Raw genomic sequence first — 22,686 nt, 5'->3', positions numbered from 1 at the left:
CTGTATTCTTAAGGTAACTGCAAAATATTAGGCATCTCTGTAGTATTCAGAGCTAAGGGGCTTACCTTCCATTCATCAAAGTCAAAACCAAAATATTTAAGACTTCACTAGAACTAGATTAGCAATAACTGATGCAGGTGTAGTAAGAAAAGGCAACATGGAAAGCAACAAAAGTTGAGTCCACTTCCTGTCAAACTTACTGAATTAAAAAAGAATTAGAAGGGTATGTCTCCACCTAGTTCTGTCCAGATCTACTCACATAAATTACACTAGGTTAGGATTATCATTTAACCACTATTTCATGGTTTTCGTCCTGAAGGAAATTCAATGCAACACAGTAAGTGTTCAAGTAGTAGTTGTAAAAAGCCTTATCTCATCTTTCATGCTAAAATAGTGATCAGCAAAGGTCCCATCTAACTGTTCAATAGCCCAGAGGAAATGAGACCAAAACAAGTAAACTGAACTTCAGCCTCCTATATAAATTGAGAAAGCTTATCAAGGACAACACCCTAGCTTATTGATTCTTGGGTTCCTCCATCCTTGCAAAGTGTCAGTGCAACCAATAAAAGAATTCCATTGTTCTCAGGGGAGTATCTGAAAAAGGTACCATGCATGCTTTAGAATGCATAGCTTGTTGCTTTTTAGGCAATTCTCCAGTGAAAGTCAGTGACTGATGAAGCAGAATTCAGAAACTCATGAACTATACTCATCAATTTTCTTAGACAAAAAAAGCCTACAATCAGGAACTCTATTTCTTGATCTGATTGATTTAAGTCTACTGTAGTGAGATGCTAAACCAGACTACAGGAAAATGTGTGATAAAAAAATTATAACTACTACAAGTATTTCTGTGCCAGTTCTGTGAAATTCAAACTCACAAATGCCTATTCATGTAGTTGCATTCACTGCTTAAGGTCAATAGCCAAAAATATACAGAGGGAAACAGAGGACAAATCTGGCTATCTGTGAACATTCTAAATTTTTAATATTCAGACTTGTCTGATGCTAAGTCATCATTCTGTCTTTCATGGACAGAATTTATGTCTCTCAACTCTATCATGCTGACAAGTGCCTCAGGGGTACCTGCCACCACTTACTAACATTCAGTGTATAACCTACTACCAGTAATATAATAAAGACCTGGTGGGAAATGTTATCTTCCCACAAGAAGTGCACTTGTGCTCTGTGTATACACATTCTCTAAGCCTTCATTTAACCACCAAGGCAAAAATACTTCTTGATTCTCACATCAAGTGCCCCAAGGAATTGTTGCTGGAAGAGTACCACTTTAGATCTGTCAGAGAAAGACATTTTATTACCTGAAGGATGCTATCTTAACCCAAGGTCTAAAATATAAATGAACTGCAATTCAGATGACTTGAGATCTAGCAGAAAGACAGAAGGGTGGAAAGCTTCCAAGGGATTCCACAGGGAGAAGTCTGATTTATTTAATACAGATAAATATGACAAAAAGATACTCATATCCCTAGTTTTAATAAGTTTATGCTTGACAGGAGGAACAGAACTGAAGTCTTGAGCAGGAGCTAATACAAGATGTTAACTAACAGAGTTGGAGGAGGAAAAAAGAAGCTTCAAGCAGATGAATTCAAGTTAAAGGCAAGAGGTTTTGGACACTGAATATTTCTCTGTTTCCTATGGGCTGAAGGAGATTATGTCCTTTTTGCAATGACTTATCATCTGTACTATAGGGTAAAATCCAAGGGATCTTCAGACACCATCTAGTATTTAAGTAGAGCAGGGAATGCTTAGATATGAAAGGTCAAAATTGCCTATGAAAAGATGAGTGAGAAAGCAGAGATTAATTTAGAATCTGCCATCATGAAAACCCAGCGTTTTCTCAAGAGGCAGAGACGCTCTATTCGATATTGAAAACAGGGATTTGAAGTTTGCTTTAAAAACACATTGTAAAGCCATTAGATGATTCCTCAGGAGTCTTGTTTTGAATGTTACTATTGTCTCTTTGAGCAAAACAATACTCTATGTGTTTTTAAATGTTATCCATTTTTTCCCATGTTGAAAGCTTCAGAAAAGTTTGGTTTCCTTAGGAAGGAATTTGGATTAAATTGCCGAAGCAGGTAGATAAAACTAAGTGGAAGGAAAGGAGGCATCTGGGACACAGGCTGTGGCTTAACCCTGCACTGAACTGCATTTCCATATAGCTTTAGGAAAAGTTTAATAAAAAGTTTTTATAGCCAAGAGACACTTGGGAATATGACATTTTCCAGCTGCTGATTTTTCTGTGCTCAAGAAATAAGACATTAGCTTGTTGAAGCTAATAAATAAATACAACTTCATCAACAACTTAGTCTAATTACAACAGCACAAATATTGAGTAGGTTCTTAGTATGTATTCAAACTAAACTACTTTTAAACTGCAGCAGAATATCAGAATCCTTTAATATGCAAAACCATATAGGAAATCTGCTTTCAAAAAGTTCTAAAAGCAAGATCACATCTTTCTTCCATCTTGTCAGCCTAGCATTACTTTCATCAATCCTTTGTGTAAAACCAACAATTTCTAGAAAGTTTGCCTGAATCTCATAATGACAAAACCAAAATTTAGTCCAAAACTATACAGAGCAGTAAAGATAAATCTCTTGAGTGTTTTCTGAGATTCTGTCCTATTATTAATCCCTAAGATGGAGCATTCACAATCATAAAGATATTAATCGAAGTTTACTTTGCAGAGAAAAAATCAATAGGATGTTTAACTCTTGATTTATGCACAAGCTTTAAGTATTTCACCTGTGTAATTCTGCACAGTCAGTAGCTTATTTCTTCTAATTAAATCTTTATTTCAGCTCTCAGTGGGCCTGATTTTCCTCTCACTAACAGCAAGTTTATTAATATAACTCTCATCAATCAAATGGTGGTAGCATTTTACCAAGATTAATGAAAGAAAAAAGCAAAATCAAAGTTATTGACTTTGTACAAGAGTTTTGCCAGTCTGTCCACAGCTAAGCAGTGCTTACTGGATGCTTAACAAAATGCTGGGCAGGGCAGGGATTTTTTACTGTTTAGAAACCTGTTTTCAAAGTACAATTGGCAAGATGATGAAAAAAAGAAAACTATTTGCTCAGGAAGAAAATCAGGCAGTAAGTCTAACTACAAGAGCTAATCATCTTTGTCCTTTTCATATGTAATACAAACTGAAAGTTCACGTGCATATTAATGTAAAATACTCTTGTTACACTCAGCATTTTGGTGCATCAGAATGTACACCTTATCAACACAGTAAAATATTTATTACTGTTTTTTACCAGCTCTTTATTGCCTTTACCATTTATCCCTCTGAAGCTCAGAACAAGTCATGGACTAGTCATTTGGTCACTGTTAAACAACTTACAGCCAGGTCAATTAAAACCTGAAATTCTGGTTTGCAGGTCAACACAAAAGTCAGCTGCTTTTTAATTGTAACAGAAAAATCATACCTACTAAATACCACAATATATATAATCACCCCTGACTCTTTTATGTGCATGTAAAATAAATATGAAATGTTCAGAATAAAGATAGATTTAATTATCAAATGTGTAGAGTTGAGGTTATGGCTTGAAAGTGACTGAAGGCATGAAAGGAGCAGCAAGGTAAACAATATCTAACATAATCAAAGAAGAAAATAAAATGAATTTTGACAAAACCAGAAGTGATCTATAGAAAATTTTCTAGAAACTGCTGATGTAAATAACAACTATCTGTGTTTTTTTAAAGTAGTAACAATGAAGTGAGAGAGGTAACCAAGGCATGACAGAAAGTAGTAAAGTCTCATACTAAAGATAATCTTGAACTCCAAACAATGAGTGAAGAAGCTTCAGATACACAAGACCATTTTAATAATTATAACAATGTTATTTTTCTTTTACTTTTTTCAAGAATAAAGTAATGGGATGATTTATCCTGCCAATAAAGATGAAGAAAATTGACCAAGAGACTGAGAGAATTTAATGAAGAATTGAATACAGTGAAATCTCCAGCAGGTAGGGCATGCAGTTAAATAAATGAAGGTACAATTAAGTGCCTTTTTGAAGAACAAAGGATAACATGAAATAAGACTCTAGCTGGGATCTGCGAACACTGTGAAAAAATGATCCCTGACAAAAACTGAACAGACAGCAGGGGAGGATCTCTGGGAGATAAAGAAAACTGCTAAGAACAGACTGCCTGATGGCAGCTCTCCATTTCTCTGATTTTAAATGCAAAGCAATGTCTGCTTCATTATTCCAATGAATCACCTACTATTATCCAAATGTTTTTCCACAGCATGCTATGTAAACTCTCATGATCACTGTATTTACACAGAAGTTAAACATTTTACATTCCTGCTTTTTATTGGATCCTTTTAGAGTATTGTATCCCTTCCTTCACTGCACTTCCATGCATAATTATTTCACTTTTACTTTTACAAAGTGTCATCAAAATTTATAAAATTGCAGCTGCCTTTCTCTCTTAAACAAAATGCTCACATGAATTAGGTATGAAAGTACTGTCAAGTCAACAAGAAAACCTTTTTCTCCTACTGTCTGATCCCTCCTAGTCATCATGAAGCACTTCATAAAGCAGTAGTTAGGTAAGGAGGTTAGCTGTGCCCAGCAGCCAGTGAGAAAACTGGGAATTCAACTGTATTTGAAAAATTGGGTGGCTAGATTATTCTGTTTATCTGAAATCTCTACCTGCAAATTTAGAGCTCCCTGAGTCAGTGCATCCTTAAGGTACTCAAGTGAAATTGTGACAAATAAAACCAGACAAACCAGAACTCTTTTCCATATAGGTACCTTAACTGCAGAGCTGTGAAGGAACAAGACTCTGCCACCTGCACATCACCTTACAGTTCTCTCATGTGAGTCCTCGCAGTCAGTACAGCTACTGCTTCTGTAACCAGCATTACACTGTGACCCAGAATGAAGTACTGATGTCCCCATGTTAACTTGAAAACTGACATTAAAGCTGATAATGTAAGCAAGTTTGTAAATAATGAGACGCATATCAAATAAAGACTCAGAGACTAACTTGCTCCTGGAAAAATATGCTATTACAGGTGGCAGACAGCAACACAGCAGATATGAAACCCAAAACAGATTTGCATCGAGGCTGTGGTTTTAGTTAGTCTAATATTTTGTGGTAAACAGGCTGCATTCCTCCCAGTAGAGTCTATTAACACCCTGTAGAATTATTCATACCCTACACATGCAGAAGGCTGCACACTTGACTATATGAAATTCTCCTTTGTCAGAAAATAAAAATAGCCAGTGAAACATGTGCACCTTTAATCAATAGGATCACAATGACAGAAATCTTTGTGCCAAAGGCAGACAATTTTGACTTCTAGAAAACCTAGTAGTTTTATATCATAACATTCATTAATTCCCTGCAGAAGGGGGGAAAAAAATGTTTGCTGTTATATTTACAGTAAAACAGCAGCATTCTTTCTGCAGCCTTACCTGGCAGATGCCATATTTTCTTTTTCTATGTTCACACTCACAATTAATTTCACAGGCACTGAAATGCCTGTTGCAACAAAATAAATGAAGTATTGAAATAAATCTAAGTTTTCGCGAGACAGCTATGCAGATCTAAAAATCCATGCAAATAATTATGGTAGTCTCACCATAAAAAAGAATGGATTTCTTTTTTTTTAGGAGAGTTTCCCTAATTATTGGAAAGTATTAGGAGTAATGTAATTATTAGACTACACCTGATTTTGAAACCAAATATTTTCACAGAGAAAACTGCAAGACACAAGGAAGGAAGAAAGCCTCATAGATAAGGGGTGGGTGATTTCTTGACAGAATGAGATAATTTATATATTTTTTTTTTTTAATTCTAACAGCTGTTTCAACATTCTCATGCCTCTTACTCAGTGAAACAGTAAAAGATTTAATATAGTTGCAACATAAATTTTAAAGTTTGTAAAAAATTGTTCCAGTCTTTAGGTTACATAACAATTTCAAGCAACACCAACCAAAATGATACCAAACTAAAAGAACCCAAACTACACTTACCTGATGAGATGTCTATCCGGTTCTTCTTCACTTGGGTGACGTTGATATGGACACTGACTTTGCCCTCATTTATGTCAATCTCAACATTCCCCAAGTCATCTGCAAAGTTGCTGAAGAGAAGAAGTCCATTTGGGTTCCAGGTCCGGAAAAGGAAACTGACTGAAAACAGATCCTGGCTCGGACGACCAGGAACCTCAAGGAAACTGGTGGCATTGAAAAAGACAGGCACTGTATGTGGCTCCACACAAGAAAAACTTAAATTTCCCTAAATAAAAGGCATACACACACACAAAGAGAAAAAAAAAAAAAAAGTTAGATTCACTAAATTCATAGCTACCTCTAGAAAAGTATTCTAGATTTCATTCAACCTAGAAACTTCATGTGCTATTAATGTTATCATTATTGTTACTATTATAATAGTTGTTGATTTTTTTCTAGCAGTGGCCCCATTATACTTCGTATTGTACATGCACAAAATAATAGGCAGTCAGCCCTGAAGAGTTGTAGTCTAAGAACAAGCTTTGATGAAAGCACTAATTTTTCTAGTTAAAAGATAAATTAATCACAGATAAACTTGGGCTTGTCGGTGGTTGCCATGGAAACCTATAACAGAACAGTATAAAAAATGTATGTGGATTTACAAATATCCTGAAATCAATGTGTGAATCAACACAATCTATGATGTTACAAAATAATGATGTATATTACCTGAACAGTCAGCCTCTCTTATGTTTTCAACTAGATGATACTACATATGATAACATTTCAATTCATGAAGCAGAAAGATTTGGAGTAGCTGATCATGAACAACACCCAATATTTTTGGATAGTAAATAATTTTGTCTAAAAAAGAAACTGCAGTTTCTACGCTGTAAATTATTATTCTTCAGGAAATAAACAAAAGATCCAGTCAACTTTATTGATCTATGAGGCTTTAAAATGTATCTGTAAATAAGACTAGAATTAGGGATATGAATTTTTCTCTCTGGTTCTCATGCCATTTCTCACAACAAAAATCCAAATTGGTAGGATATTACCATTTGGTAATCTGGGTAGCATATTACCTTTTTTTTTTTTTTTTCCCTTAGAAATCATACTTTGTAGTAATCTATGTCCAGAATTAACTTATTATTGCATAAATGCAAATATAACAGGAAAACTTCCTCTGCTGAAGAATTCCTATAATATGTGGCAAAGTGAATCCTGTCCTGTGGTTAGGCTTTCTCATGCACTGTGGCAAGTGGAAATTATGTGGCAATTTTAGTTCTATTTGGGAAGAAATAATTTTATCTGATGCAGTAGAGAAATTATTACTAAATTCAAAATAGCAATTCCTCTGATATTTATTTTTATATTTAAAAAAATATTAAGGCTTGATCAACATTTTTGGAGATGTTTAGAGATGTGGTCCACCTAAGCAGTGTTCACAATCCCAGTAGAAATCAGGCATCATCTTTATTGCATAATTATTTTTAAATTCCATATTACTGACTTCCTGATTTTGGCTTTTATGTCACATTTCTGTATTCATAGTGTATAAGTGCATCTGACAGTTCATCTTGAGGGAAAGTAGAGAATTTGGAAGCAAGATAGGAACTTTGAGTCTGAAAATGTGTGGGAGGAAAGACCTAAGAAAATTTGATGGATTACATCAATAAGGAAGTTTTAGCACTCATTTGCCGATGTCCAAACCCATCACATTTTAAAAGAACATCACATCAGAGAACAGTTTATCTGTATCATAGTGAAATACAACTGGTCTGGCAAATTCAGCCTCCTATACTGGATTTCCATGTAAAAAACCAAATGAATAAAAATGACATTTTCTTCAGCACTGAGATAAATACTTTGATTACTCTGCATAACAACCTCTTTTTTCCTGCAGAACATCTGAAGTTGTACAGAGTCTACCTCTAAAGGCCAGCAGAATTAGTAGTAATTCTACTATCAAGTTGGCAGCCTCTGTGATCAATTAAGGAACACTGATGTTTCCAGTAATCTGGAAATAGAGATTTCTTTAAAGTCATATCCTATATTTGTTCAGAAGTTTTATGATAAAATCTCAGCATTACAAGTCACATGCTTTTCCTGTGCCCAAGTTCCAAGGATTAAAAAAATATAAATCAAAGGAATTGGGAAAAAAATAGCTGACACAACTAAAGACAGCTTTTAGATAACTATGTGATGAGAGAAATTACAGCTACTTTATGAGTAAAGACTAAAGACTTCCCTGCTAAACTGCTTGCCAATTCTGGGATGTTTTTTTTTTTTTGTGGTTTAGCTTTGCTTTTTGTTTTGTTTGGTATTTTTGGGGTGGTGAGTTTAAAAGTTGCATAGAGATATTTAATTTTTCATTTTTAACCAACTAAGCATGAAATCAAAATAGTCAACTCATTTGTTTGAGTAGTTTTAATCTAAGCATTTCCAAGTTTGCTACAAAATACTTGTGCTTAAACAACAAATTTTACCTAAAGTAGAAAAAAGGTGGAGAGTGTCTGAAATACTCTCTGTAACCCTTGGTTATCATTCTCAGTGCAATGGTCACCCCATGCATAGAAATAACTTCTGTTACACAGTTAAGGCAGTCCTGCATAGACACAGAAGGCTACATCATTTTTTGAGATGTCACTTAATGGTTCAGTCACAGATACCAATTAAGTGGGGCTCAGAGAGCATCCTGTTAGATTTTTAAGAGTTTCTTTTGCTGCCTTGTTACCAAGAGGAATTACCAATTTCCTTATTACAAGAAGGCTTTTGTATCCAATTGACACTCTCCTGTCATCCTGATACTTGCATGTGTAACACCTATTAATGTTAACACTGAATGCATTCAAATCCTTTTTCACATCACTGAATGCATTTCCCACAAACAGCCTAGCTGCATTAAAAATTTCTTGAGAAAGAAATAATTCTAATTTCCCTGCTAGTTAGCATTTTCCCTACTGAGCTATTCAGATTAATATGAACTGGGTTATTGATCCCTTCTATGATTGTAGTTCACAGGATGACTCCTCTTTTAAGTACAGCCCATCTTGTATAGATTGCTCACTAGTTCTAGGTCAAGGGTTCAAGTTAATCTGCAGCTTGTCTCTGTAGCAGCCTCTTAATTTTTCAAAGAGAATATAATTTTCTGTAGATTCAGAGTGACTTGTTGAATAGTTTTCTGGGCAATGACATCTGGAAGTCAAATATATACTGCGCATTTATATTGAAACTCTCGGTCTTATTAGAGAATTTTTCAAACCACATTGACAGAGAAAAGGTAAAAACAATTTGTGTATCTTGAGCTGTGCACCATGATCTTTCATCTAAATGGCAAATTAGATTCATGTTTACTTACAAATCAATTTTGCCTTTCCACATTCAAACATAATAACTTGTGTAAAATACTACTGTAAATACTTTTCCCAATTAAAAAACTTACTGGCTGAACAGGAAGCTCCCAAAACACAGGTAATAAGTTTATTAAGACTATACTACCTGTTAAATCAGGATGGGTCATACAGCATGGGCAATGAACTATACACATATGCCATCTTAAATATCACAAAAGAATCAAAATAATTTTTCCCCTTTATGTTCTGAATCTAAATCAAATATGTTACTAAATTCAGCACTGGACTTTATTTAAATTCGAAATACTTTTAATTTGTCTTTTCATCCTTACTCTTCAATGAAGCACAAGGTGCTTGGTGGTGATTTTTTGTTCATAACATGTATGTATATGAGACTTTTATTTTTGAAATTTAATTTTGTTCAGAGAAAAATAAAGACCATCATCTTATTATCTCTGATTTTCCGGGCCTCCTCATTTTGTATAATTAATTTGTCAAGTCCCTTTCACTGCGTAACTTCTGAAATTCAACCGTCTTCATTGAAGAATATTATTTTCTTTTGTTTCACACCCCTTTAAAATCCTTCTTTTCTCTGAATTTATCCTTTCTTTGTAATAGTTCTCATGATCACATTGATTGCTTCTATTCAGCCTCATTATGTTGTGTGTGTTGTGCTTTTAAGATAATACTGTGTTTGAGGGAAGGTATGTGTCTCCAGTTAAGTGTTTGTACAGAATCTCCTGCAATGGAGCTTTGATCCCCTTTGGATTTCTTGAGTGCCATCATCAAAAACACGCTTAACAACAACAACAGTAGTTTCAAGAAAGTTTATTTCTCTTGCTATATCAGGCTAAAAACTAGGAGAAAAAATGATTTGTAAAAAACATATAAATCCATGTTGATTCAGTTAAAATTGATTTCGTTTTTGAAGATCTGAAGCAATTTAAGTATTTCTACTGAAAACAAAGGTCACTTCTATTTTTCTAGTAATTCTCAGAATTGGAAATCAACAAAACCATCAAATTAAATTGGCATATCACCTCTTGATGTGGCACTAATACTGCTGAGCTCCTTGTGAGAATTTTATTTTCATGTTATGGGCAACAGAATTTTAAAAGTAAAGAAACAAAGAGAGAAACAATCAGAAATATGATTTTACAGAGACTTTGCATGTCTGCTAGCTATGTCACACTTTTGAGAGGCTAGGGCTTTAAAGAACAGGATTTGAACTACAGGAACTTCTTAAGCAACACTTCTGTTCAGAAAGAGGCTTTAAGAATATGTCCTACTCATTTGCAGAGAACTTGATTGAGCAAAATGGAAAGATTGCTCCTGTACAAAGATTATTTTTTAAACCAGGAATTAATCTTTCAAAATCATGATTACGTTAAAGATGAAAATGCCCTGCAGGAAGGAAGTCTCATGTAATCATGGAAAAACAAAAATTAAAAATGTAAAGTTTCAGGAGTTCATTAGATTGGGTTGAAAAAATTTTAAAACTAGGATCTTAATGAATGGAATATATATTGTACTCTTTGCCTTTGACAATACTAATGAAATTTATGTGTAGAAAAGATTATAGATGTCAGGTTTTTATAGGCTTGTCAGTTGTATAGGCAAACATCACATACTCATGATTATCCTTTGGATTTCCTTGACCATTTAGTCATAATGTTCATATAATGACAGAAACTTCAGTTTTAATATCCAAGGATAATCCTTTGCATGACATCATCACTGCATATGTATAGCTTTATAATTTATTACATAATGGAAAATGAAATTGTGTAAGCGTACGTATTGTTAGCAGGAATTTGTGAAGTGTGTAAGCTTGTACAGAAGAAAGCCTTGAAAACTTATTCAAACCATCTTAAACTCACAGCAATAATACATTTATTTCTTACCCACATTGCCTTTATATGCCAGGAAGCACTTTCAGAACACTTAGAACTTTATAAATACAGAAATTAAAATACATTCTTTCTTAATCACCCTGCCCATAAAGCCATAAGTCTGAACATGAAAGCAGCTGTGAACACTTAAGCAACAGCAAAAATAGAGTAAAATGCTAATAAGCACTGTAATGTTAATAAGCAAATAATGATTTTCAAGTATAATATCTTGAGGTTTTTCAGATGTATCAGAAAAGACTGTAGAAGCATTCTCATCCAAAGGCTTTTGCACTCCAGCAATCCAACTAGCTCAGCAGGGATGGAATGTTACCAGGATTTAAAAGCCACAAGAAAGCTGCAATTCATTTAATAATAAATCTTGCCTGCACTGGTTTTGGACTACTATAATTTGAGAAGAAAGGGAAAAAGCACTTACTGCTTCAGTTGATTTTCTTTAAAAAAAACCCCTAAAACCAGAACTATCTGACAGACACTAAAGGTTAATTTTTAAAAGATGAAACAAGACCCCAGAAATAAAATGCTCATACATGATAATAATTTTTTTTAAGTCACAAATGTACATACAATAAGATCTTTGGGTTTGTCGTAAAATCTGCACTTTTTTTTCATATTATTGCAGTATAACAAAATACTATCAGCTACACACCCTCAAAAACCTTCCAGTTTTCTTCAAAAAGAGAAGCAGAAAGGTAGATGACCATGAAATTATAATCTTACCACATTTGAAGGTTCCAATTTCTTCCTCTTGGCAAGGTCAGTGATATTATTGCCATTGTAGTTGATGGTCTCCATGCAGCCCTTGAAATTTTTCCTACTGTTAGAACTTGGCTTGCCAGAAAAAGGCATGCCTCCAAATGTTATCTTCAAATGAAACAGAAAAATGGTAGATAGTTACTGAATGGGAAAGACTTTTAAAGAATTTTGTTGTACTTTGCTTTCTTTGAACAACCATGGCAAAACAGAGAGCTGGCAGCATTGTTTACAGAAAAAGGATGCATCAAAATAAATACTGCATAAGCAGAAAAAGAATTTAAATTAATTTTAATTATTTATGGTAGCCAAACTCAAGTATTATTCCAGTTGGCCAAACAGTGAACAGACATACATCACAGTTACTCATATGTGAACTGCTCTTCTGATTGCTGTCAGAAAATAAGCATTTCAAACAAAGAAATTTGGACAAATATCCATCACAGTATTTTACTAAATTAAAGTAGGCATAAAATTAGCCAGATAGTCTGATTGAAAACATTCACTCAGCTCTAACCTTGTGCCAGACTACAGCACAGCAGTAGTGGGCAACATTGTGGCATGTTATTTTGCTTTAATGCTTATATATCTACTTCATCCAGAAGAGTTTACAGAATCACACAGTTAAAGATGCAATCCCCTGGTAGACAGAAGGACGTCTCACTACCAAGAACATGCTTTTATCATGTAGTTATACTCAATGAGGAGTTAACCCTTGAGTTATCTGGTCAAATCATCTCCTTGAGAAGATCAAGACAACTATTGCAAAGACTCAGTCATCTCAAATAGGAATTGGATTTTGTCTTACAGGTGAATGTCATTACACTGGGTAATTGATCCTGGGTTATCCATAGTCTGTAGTGCTAAAAAACTTAGAAACCCAAATATTTACAAACTACAAGTGCTCATCTTTGATGAATTCTTTCTCTGTCACTGTAGAGATGATAAAGGTCTCTGCCACATAATGGTCTTTATGGAAACGATTGGAAGTGAATAATGTTACATGTTTTCATTAATGTTTTGCAGTCCAAATGCCAAGAATAGGGGCTCATGAGATTAGATGATGGCATAAATAGTAATGGCACCTTGTTTTCCTGCCCCACAAATGTTCAGAAAAATATTAACTTGTAGTCCACTGCTAAGATTTGGCAGAACAAATCTTTTAAACATTATTCATTGTCAATTCCATTTGTTATTACCAACAGCAGGAAAACAGAGCTCTAGGCTGACATTTCCAGTTTTAAATGCAGATACCAGTTTCTGTCCCAAAGAGGAGACTTCCACTTGGCATACACAAAGAAATAAAACTATACAGCTGAAACCTAAAACATTTATAAACCACACACCAGCTTTTGGTGTGTAAAAGTCTTGTGGGGACTTCCTCAGGTATTGTAAAGTGATATGAGTTGACTTTAGAGAAGATACAGCTCTTCACACGGAGAATGGGACTGTAATATTTTAATGCTCGTCAAACATTTTATGCATGTTAATATCATGTGTTTGGATTAAATCTAATGTAAAAATTAAACTTAAAAATAAAGAATTTTGAAGAAAAGAAGAAAAAGCAAAAAACCATGTAACATGATAGTGAGTTAAGAGCAACTTACAGGACTACTTTTTTGATCTCAAAAATGCAATCAGAACTAATGTTTATTCCTCTTTTGTGTTTACTTAACTTTTCTGAAAAAGATTAACCTAGACACTATTTTGTCTATGAAAAACAGTTTTGATTCTTTTGGCTTTATTCCCTGTTAATCACAAAGATAATACCTTTAAATTTAGTCTGTGGTGTCTAGCTCCAAAAAGATAATAGTGAGATAATAGTGAGGAAAGGAAGGAGAAGAGATGAAGTCTCTTGAGTTTATATGAACCACAGAAATGTACACACACACACAAAGGCACTCAAATAAGCTCAGTTAAACACAAAGAGATCCATGTATATGGAAAATGAATTGTATCTTTGAAAACTGCCAGTGAGGTCCCTTTATGCAGAGAGGATGGGAAGGTGAATGCACTGAATTCAACTCTTACTAGGGATACACTTTTTACATGCAACATGTTTGCTATGTAAGCATGCTATATTTATACATATATGTATTTCTGGATGTACACAAATTGTACAACCCTGGCTTATGGCATTCAGCTTTTTTCTGTAGTTCATTCACTTGAAAGCCTTTAATAAATTCTCTTTATATGAGTTTTAAGCAGCCTAGTTCAGATCTTCAGTGCTTGATAATTAACAGAGGTACAGGCAAATTTGCTTGTTATTTTCTCATTAGAGCTGCCAGCAAATAATGTATTCATAAACATCTTTTGGAATATTTACCAAGTATTTGACTCAGAAACATTTACAGTTATAAGTACGTCTTTCAAACATTCATATATTCTTGGTAAAAAAATTGTAAATATATAAATACACAAGTTAATTCAAACTTATTTCCATGACATCATTTATATTTGCTTAAAAATTTTGCATTTGTATTATCTTAAAAAGTTGCAAGGTTGGAAATTACATATTTGGTGCAGTCAACCAAATTAATTCTCATTAGAAACAGTAAAGAATGTAAGAAAATATTATATAAAGAATGCAATAACCAACATGCTGAATTTCATGTACGGATTAGAGGAGCTGAACAAGTTCATAATAGCTGAAGCTGTAGTGTAATCAAACAACAAATCCACATTTAATTACTACCAGAACTTGTGTGCATTAACCTGATTGATTAAACAAGTTTTCTTACAACTTCCTTAACTCTTCATTGCTTCTTTCTAAAAAGAAATAACTGATGCCATATTTGTGAAAATACAAGGAAGTATCTACCTAAGACAGGACAGATCAAGATCTGTATTAATAAAAAGGTTCTAACCTGCTTCCTTTGCTAAAAATAAATACTATCACCACAGATTAAGGCTTTCTGGTTCAAGAGCAGAATTATCACCTGAGTGGAACAGATTGCACCATACTTTTTAAAATATACTTCCCGCTTAGAGTAGCTGCTTTTAAAGATTTTTAAAATTGTGTGTGCCTACCTTGCTGAATAACACAGATTTCCTACTTTAAAATAAAGGGCTGAGATGATTGTCATACCAGATGGGACTTGGTAGGCTAATTAAGAGAAATACAATTTACATTTAAGAGAGAACCCCATTGGAAAGAAAGTTTCAGGAAATGTAAGGGAATAAGTAATCAAAATAAATGTATGAAAAATTAAGAAAACATCTTAAATTATGTTAGCTTTCTTATTGGACTTATCTTTACAAAACCAAATTGAACGAGAAGAAAGAAGTTTCACTGTCTACCTCATAGTCCAGATCCAGGTAATCAAATTCTCCATTTGTTCTGAAGTGCTGCATGTGCCTGTCGAGGGTGAGATTGATGTTCCTGCCGTGGCGCTCTATGATGACGGAGTGCCAATGGTGATCATCCAGGAGGCTGCCTGTTGTCACAGAAGTGTGGCCAAAAATAGAGCCAAGCTGGTTGCTGCCTGAGAACAGAAACAATAGCATTTCTTACCTCATACCAGTTAGGCAAATATTTTCCTCTTTGTTCATATTTAACCTGAATCATACCAGAGATGTAATAAACTGGAGGAAGTCAGTCTGCTATGAATTTGAGATTTGCCCAGTGGAGAGCTGCTGCCACCAATACAAATAGCTAGACCAAATGCAGCAAGCATCTGATCACTGAACTGTATAAATACATGTATAAATTCATAATAGCAGTTATTTGGAAAGGAACCTGAGAAGCAATGCCAATTTCCAGTTGTAAAGATGTTTCTATTAAGTGTTTTCTGCTTTTGCTTCTATGCTACAGAAAAGAAAAGCTGTTACCTCTGGGCCAGATCCTGAGCTGCATTGGAACTGTACTGATTTATTAATGCTGTGGAGAACATGGAGCCTGGTAACAGACTTTGGCAAAAAAACCCTTTCACTCTTGAGTCCTATGCTTTGTGGCCTTTACCAGTATCATTATACCAGCAAGCAGAGGGGAAAAGGCTCAGTGCAGACTGAGCTAACAAGAGCAAAAATCCATCTTCTGCTAATACAGCTTATTTTGGTCTGTTATCCTGAAGCAATCTTCCTATTCTGGAAGTCAAACTACTAGGAAGAGTACAATTCTGCAATTCTCTGCTGTGTTATCCAGGAGGTTTTGCCAGTGTAGCTGTGCTAGTCAGAGATCACATCTCATTGCCATCTGACTGACATAGCTAAGCCAGCAAAGGTTGATAGCGTGAATCCCAACTGAAGCAGCAAATGACTAATTCAGCAGTAAGTGTAAAAAATTGCTGCCCTGCTCAATAACTCAATGCAATCTTCCATGTTCTGAATACATGAGGACCTAAAGCATTTCTGAGGCTGAGAATTTCCTACCCTCAAGAATGCCTGCAACTGAGACATTACAGTTTGTGCATGCTGAAAACACATTCTGGCAAATCACACTTCCACTGCTTAAGACATTACTTCCCTACAAATAACCATCCTGCCTTTATGCTGAAGGCCAATGGTCCTGTGGTTTAAAAAAAAAAATTAAAAAATAGAATTGCATGCATGTCATTAAGCCTCAGTTTCTTTGCAAAGTCAAATGCAGTGCAAAATCAAACCTAAATCCACTTCTGTCTCTCCATCCTTCTCCCAGTCCCTGGTGCTTGAAATTAAGTCACTGGATCTCACCAGGTGTGGTGGTTTGTATTAATTTCCTGAAATAGTTCCCTGTCAGGACTAGGGCAGCCTCCTTTGGACCTGACAAGGACCACTTGGTGTCTGAGTTTTAGAACCGACCCATTGTTACACCAATGGGAGGGTTTGGGCACCTTTTGTGAACACACGTTCACATGGAAAACCCCAGGAATCTTTCTTTTTTCTGGTTCCGGCTGTTCAGCAGGTTACCAGTCTGGCTGGGACCAGGCTGGGCCGGGGTTTTCCCTCCATTCCCGCAGAACAGAATGCAGCCAAAGCAATCACCACTGCTTCCTAGCTGGACCCTTACTATCCTAGTCCAGCCCCCGTGCGGCTGCTGAAGGACTCTCCATGTTAAATAGCTCCAGGCCACCAGCCAGCAGGAATCACAGGAGCATCTGCAGGCCTGGGCAAGATATTAACTCTTTCACTGCCTAGATGAGACTTGCAGACACTTTGCTCTCTCTTGGGTGAAAGAAAAGGACAGAGATGGAGACACACACAGAAGATAGCATAGAGACACCAAACTCAGACAAGGAGGAACCAGGTCCTAGATGAGGGAAGGAGGAGAGTCGTGGTCTGAAATTTCTCTTTTAAGCTGTAGAGAAGATACTCTTGTTTCCTTGTAACTTGTAGAAGTGCATTTTGGGGTGGATGAAGGATTCACATAGAGGCCATAAGCAAAGGCATTTGTGTTGAAGCAAGCAGATGTTGAAGTAGCAGTGATCCCATGAGAGGTTTGAACAGAGAAGAGAGAGATGAAGACTCCTGTTGCCCACCAGGGAAGAAGAAGAAAGACTTCTATTTTCAAAGGATGATGACAGCCTTTGCTTGAACTGCTAATCCTTAAACTTATGTGCCCCATGAGTTGACACAGCCCTCAATAACAGTTGTGGCAAGGGTGTTAGTCAAGGAAGGGATTTTTACACAGGGATCAGATTTTCTTTCTCCCAGGCAGCTGATTCACTGTGAAATCGAAGCCAGGAGAAAACGGTGTCTTGTGGAGAAGTCTCCATAGACTGAAGAGAAGTCCCCTCTTCCTTCGTACATTGGTGAAAGACTATTTTTAGAGATGGTAAATTGACTGATTTGTTTCTGTATGTTGTCAGTGTGAATGAAAAGAAGTTGTGGGTGGAGGAGAAGTGTTCTGAAAGTTTTATTCTGATTCTTATTATTTTTTCTCATGGTTTCTGGTAATAAAGCTTTTCTTTATACTCTTCAAAGTTTTAGCCTGTTTTGCCCTCCTCCTAATCCTATCTCACAGCAGGAAATGAGTAAATAATTCTAGTGGGTGCACTGGCGATTTAAATGCACAATGCTAAATCCACAACAATTATTGGAGCATTGGCCAGGAAATCACAAATTAGCAAACTGAAACCACTACACGTGGTGTTTCTGCCTGGTTTGAATGATAAGCATTCTTTCCTACTATGTCTGATGCAAAGACAACACTCTCAGACAGAGGAATAATAACACCATAAAGCATTATGTCTGTTTATTGAGTGTGTGTCACAAGGCCTAGTCCCATTTATCAGCTTAATGATTTAAGAATATCCTCACCAAACTCATATACAGAAGTTATAATAGCTTATAAAGACAGTTTGTGCTGAAGAATATAGAGAAACAGGAAATGAAAGGGTTACTACTGCAATTAAAATTGTTAAAATAAGTAACTGCTATAGGAAGGTGTGCTTTCCTCATTATCTGTTGATGTTGATTGTTAGAAAAAGAACAGGAGAAAACGCTAGTAAGTATATAAGAAAATAAGTATTATTAAATGTAAATAGCAAATGGAACAATTTACTCTTCATGTGTCTATAAGAGAGCTAAGGAAAATTGCATGAAATAATTTTCTAAGGTTCTTTTGTTTGAATGGAAAAAATACCTGAAACCAGATAAATGTGGTTCTTTTCCATAATAAATGTACTTTATAAAACCAGTCACTTATAATCCTGTAGTCCTCTACTGGGAGGACTGCAATTAGAGTAACATACACAGGATTTCACATAGGATTGCCTAAGAAAACAATCGGTGTCTTTTCCTTTCCTAGTCTTCCTTCTCAGACTCTAGGAAGGCTGCTGGACTCCAACTTCATGTGGACTGTAGCTCCTAGACTGACACGTTTTTTTTTTCTCTGCAAGGTTCCCAATGGTAACCATTATTCCTCCAGAAGTGATGACAGCATTCTTCTCTCACACAAAGCCACAGCTGAGCCCAAATACAATTCTCGTAAACTATTTTGTTTGTTTGTTTGCTTGTCTGTAGAAATGAAAATATAAATCTGATCTTGTTTTTCTGTATGATCTTCTTCTCATAGTATCTCACACAGAGCAAAAGGAACAGGATGGAGCTAAACACACACTCATGCTCCCCCAACATATAGAAAGGGAATTAACAAGGTTTTCAACAAATTATCTGATTAAATGATGTGGTTTATCAAATTGCTGTGGGAAAGAGGATGAAATGTTTGACCTAAAATTTTTGTGGGAAACCTAAAAACTACCACAAAACTAAACAATCAAAACATACCTAAATTTAAATTTAGAACAAGTTTGGCTTTTTTCAGTTCCAATGTGATATAGTCTCCTTGCTGTCCTTCTCCATGGAAGATTACACCTTCGCTTTCAGAGGTCTTAAATTTTAGAGAGATGACATCTTTCAGTGTTTTCATTTTCTTGTTCCTGAATCTGTATGGTAACACTACATGGCCATCAAAATTGATAACATCAGCCCCTAAAAGAAAAAGAAAATAAAATCATTGATGAGTGATTATATATTCCTATGGCCACTGGAAAAACAGACATGCCATATGCAGATTGTACCTGAATAGAATAAAAAATGTGGAAATGTGATATGTATTGCAAATACATTTTCTTTTGACCACAGTTTTAATACCATAAAAAGTAAGAACCAGAGAGAATAAAAATTTAATTCGCATAATGCAAAAATAGAAACAAATAAGATTTGGGAGGAAAAATGCTACAACTGTACTCAATGACTTTCAGTTTCTCTCAAATACAGTTGCTGCAATGTACATTTTCCTAATTATAGCTCAAAATGCAGGGTAAACATCTGAGTGGTCATTAATAAATCATTTGAAATAAATGATTAAAATTCACTATATGTATCTGTAAGGACTGTAAACAATAAAACATGAACCCAGAGTAACTGCCTGGCAATTTTAGACTTTATGTAAGATAGAAGCCTCTTCTCTTTCAGGAAATGCCAGGAAGTTGTGACCGTAACTAAAGTTAAGAAGAATAAAAAAAAAACCTCTGTCATTTGAACTAATTTTTTTCATGTTTGGTTTTGTTCAAAATACGTGGAAACTGAGGGCTACAAACATTTAAGGTCAATCCAATATTCATATAAATACTGCATAATAACACCACAAAATTTTGTGTTGTCTTATTTTCTTGACGTAAACTCTACTCTAAAGAATGAACACCAATTTTCCACAATTTTCTGGATGCTAGATCCACAGGAAAAATAGCTGCAGAAATGGATGCCATTCAACAGATGATTTTTGATGATTATTGAATCTTGTCACTTAAGCTGAGTAAAATATTTCAAACAGATATTTATCTCTAAAAATTTACACAGATTTGTTTAAGAAGTCCCTTTTGTAAGCTAATAATCAAAATCACCAGTGTCACAGCAATTATTTGTATGAACATTTAATCCTCACTGTTGACAACTAACAGATTGAATAGCCATTAAGTAAAATTCTTCATGTCTTCAAAAAATAAATTCTTCATTTATACTCCTTATTGACATACCATGTTCATTCATGCTCTGAATGAAAAGAAGGATGGCATTTTATCATATATTCTTCAAATGCATCTGATTTTTGCCTTCTTCTGCAGTCTGCTCTTCAGTGATTGCTTTCAACTTTTTAAAATTCCTAACTTGTTTTTGTTATTATGGTGGGAATTAACTTAAATCTTCCATCCCTTCTCTAAAACACAGAGACAAACAGATTTCTGTTGTGTAATTAACATAGAAGACTGTTTCAAAACTCCAATAAAACGCTATTCCTAACTGCATATATTTCAGTTTGAATCTACATGGCCAAGTCTTCCTAATCCTGCAAAGACTTCCGAAGAATTGATAAATTGTGATCCCCTTATTGTTTATGCCAACTAAATTGCAAAGAATTGTATTCAGTATGTAAAATACAAGCCTTAAAAATGACTGTAATATCCCATAATTATAACTGTATATCTAATTTTTGTCAGAATTCAGCAGTATATATCAGAAACATCACTTTGCTTTATAAAAAGCATCTTAAATTGCAAATTTCAATAATAAGTATGTATTAAGCTTCAAGTACAAGTAGAACTCTCAGCCTGATCTGGTTCTTCCGAATGACAAATCCTAGGCATGGGAGTCAGCTCAAAATTAAATATCAAAATGGTATGTTGCATCTGTTGTACAAAAAATCCATTTAGAAGTAATCAGCATGAAAGTGGACACTTTTACTCGGGCATAGATGCAGAAGTGGGATTATCATGCAACAAGTGGGATTTCAGAAGTGGGGTTATCACGACTCAAGTAAATCCATTACTTCTGGAATGATTACTTTTTTTAAGAAAGAAAGTAAATTCTTAGAAAAATAGTTTAACAAAGATTATATGAACCAGTTGGTTTTGTTGGCCTTGCATGCTGTCAAGAGATCTGAGAAATTAATTACTGAGATTTTTGTAATGTAGTATATGGAAAAATCACCAAAGCCAACTTTTAAAAAAACAAGGAATCTATGTATAGAAAAAAAAGGAGCATGAAAAGTCACTCTTTTATCACCAAAATCATACTTTAATGTAAAACAAATTTGCCATAGAGATCCTGCTGTTTTGAAACTGCATACAAGTACCTAGCACAAGTATTATAAATGAAAGAAAATTGATGGACATTACACCTTAATTAAACTTCATACGAAAGATACATAAAAAGATGATTCCACGTGCAATGTCTGAGATTGTCTTCCATAAAATTTCTTTAATTTATTTTCTGATGTTTACAGAAACTGCTGTATGGGGCCTATCAGTTTTCCCCTAAGGCCAGCTGGTACCACTTTGTAGCATCTGAAAAAGTTGCTTTAGCAGTCAGGGATCTGACCAGAGCTGATCGGGACCATGCAGTTTTGTGGATCCACAAGATGTCCATGATAAAGAAAGTATACCTTCTGTTCCTACATCATCATTACAGTTGCATATGTGTTTTCATTTTTGAAGAAAATTTATATTACACATTTTAACAAAGCTGAGCAAAAGGCCACATTTTTCCAGAATCTGTCCCTTAATTTCCATGTTTTGAAAAGAATTCAATTTTAAAAAGAAACAGCGGGAATCTTTGATTAAGCAGATTTTTTTAATGCATGGTTGTACTGTCAGCATGGGTCTGAATGATAATTCAATCACCTGAAGATTATACAGCAATTATGTTTAAGAGTTATTATATGTAGACTGTAGTAATGGCTTGTGTTCTTTCTATAGAGACACTCTGATATTTAATATAATGATAATTAACATAGTGCAGAATGCTGCTCAGACAGTAAACCATGTAATTCCTATAATTGCAGTCAAAAGATATAATTTTTGTCATCCTTAGCCACTCATTTATCAGTGTTAGTAGGAAAGAGACCTCAGGCATCACACAAAGTACATTCACCTGCTGTTGTCAGTGATGGTTGTCAGAGGCTACTGCTGCAATGGAGAAAACCTTCATAAGAAAAGATAAAGTTAAGAAAAAATGGAGAAAGAGAAGAAAATGAAGAAAGAAGGGGGAAAGAAAACCTGAGATTTTTTTCTTTAATTGCATGGAAATAGGAATTACAAATTTGATTACTTGCAATTTGGTTTCTGCCCTACTGGATTTCCTATTAAACAGATAGATTGGAGAACACTGCTAAAACAGTGAAAAATATAATACCACTTTCCTTTGGCTAGGAAAATGTGTTAGGCCTTATCCCAGTAAATGTCTGAAACCACA

The 22,686-nt window shown here is 34.9% G+C and overlaps 1 protein-coding gene across 1 annotated transcript in view; it reads right to left on the bottom strand.

Moving 5' to 3' along the window:
* Window positions 1-22,686, bottom strand: part of CNTNAP2 (contactin associated protein 2) — a 1,042,550-nt gene that overhangs the window by 520,037 nt on the left and 499,827 nt on the right. The window contains exons 5-8 of the mRNA XM_056484872.1: window positions 19,225-19,428; window positions 15,319-15,503; window positions 11,986-12,129; window positions 6,021-6,285 (exon numbers count right to left, since the gene is read on the bottom strand). Coding sequence (XP_056340847.1) covers window positions 6,021-6,285; window positions 11,986-12,129; window positions 15,319-15,503; window positions 19,225-19,428 — 798 coding nt within the window. The remainder of the gene's footprint in view (window positions 1-6,020; window positions 6,286-11,985; window positions 12,130-15,318; window positions 15,504-19,224; window positions 19,429-22,686) is intronic.

The sequence above is a fragment of the Oenanthe melanoleuca genome, chromosome 2 (assembly GCF_029582105.1).
Source record: "Oenanthe melanoleuca isolate GR-GAL-2019-014 chromosome 2, OMel1.0, whole genome shotgun sequence".
Classification (NCBI taxonomy): Eukaryota; Metazoa; Chordata; class Aves; order Passeriformes; family Muscicapidae; genus Oenanthe; species Oenanthe melanoleuca.
This window is presented reverse-complemented; position numbering and strand designations above follow the sequence as displayed.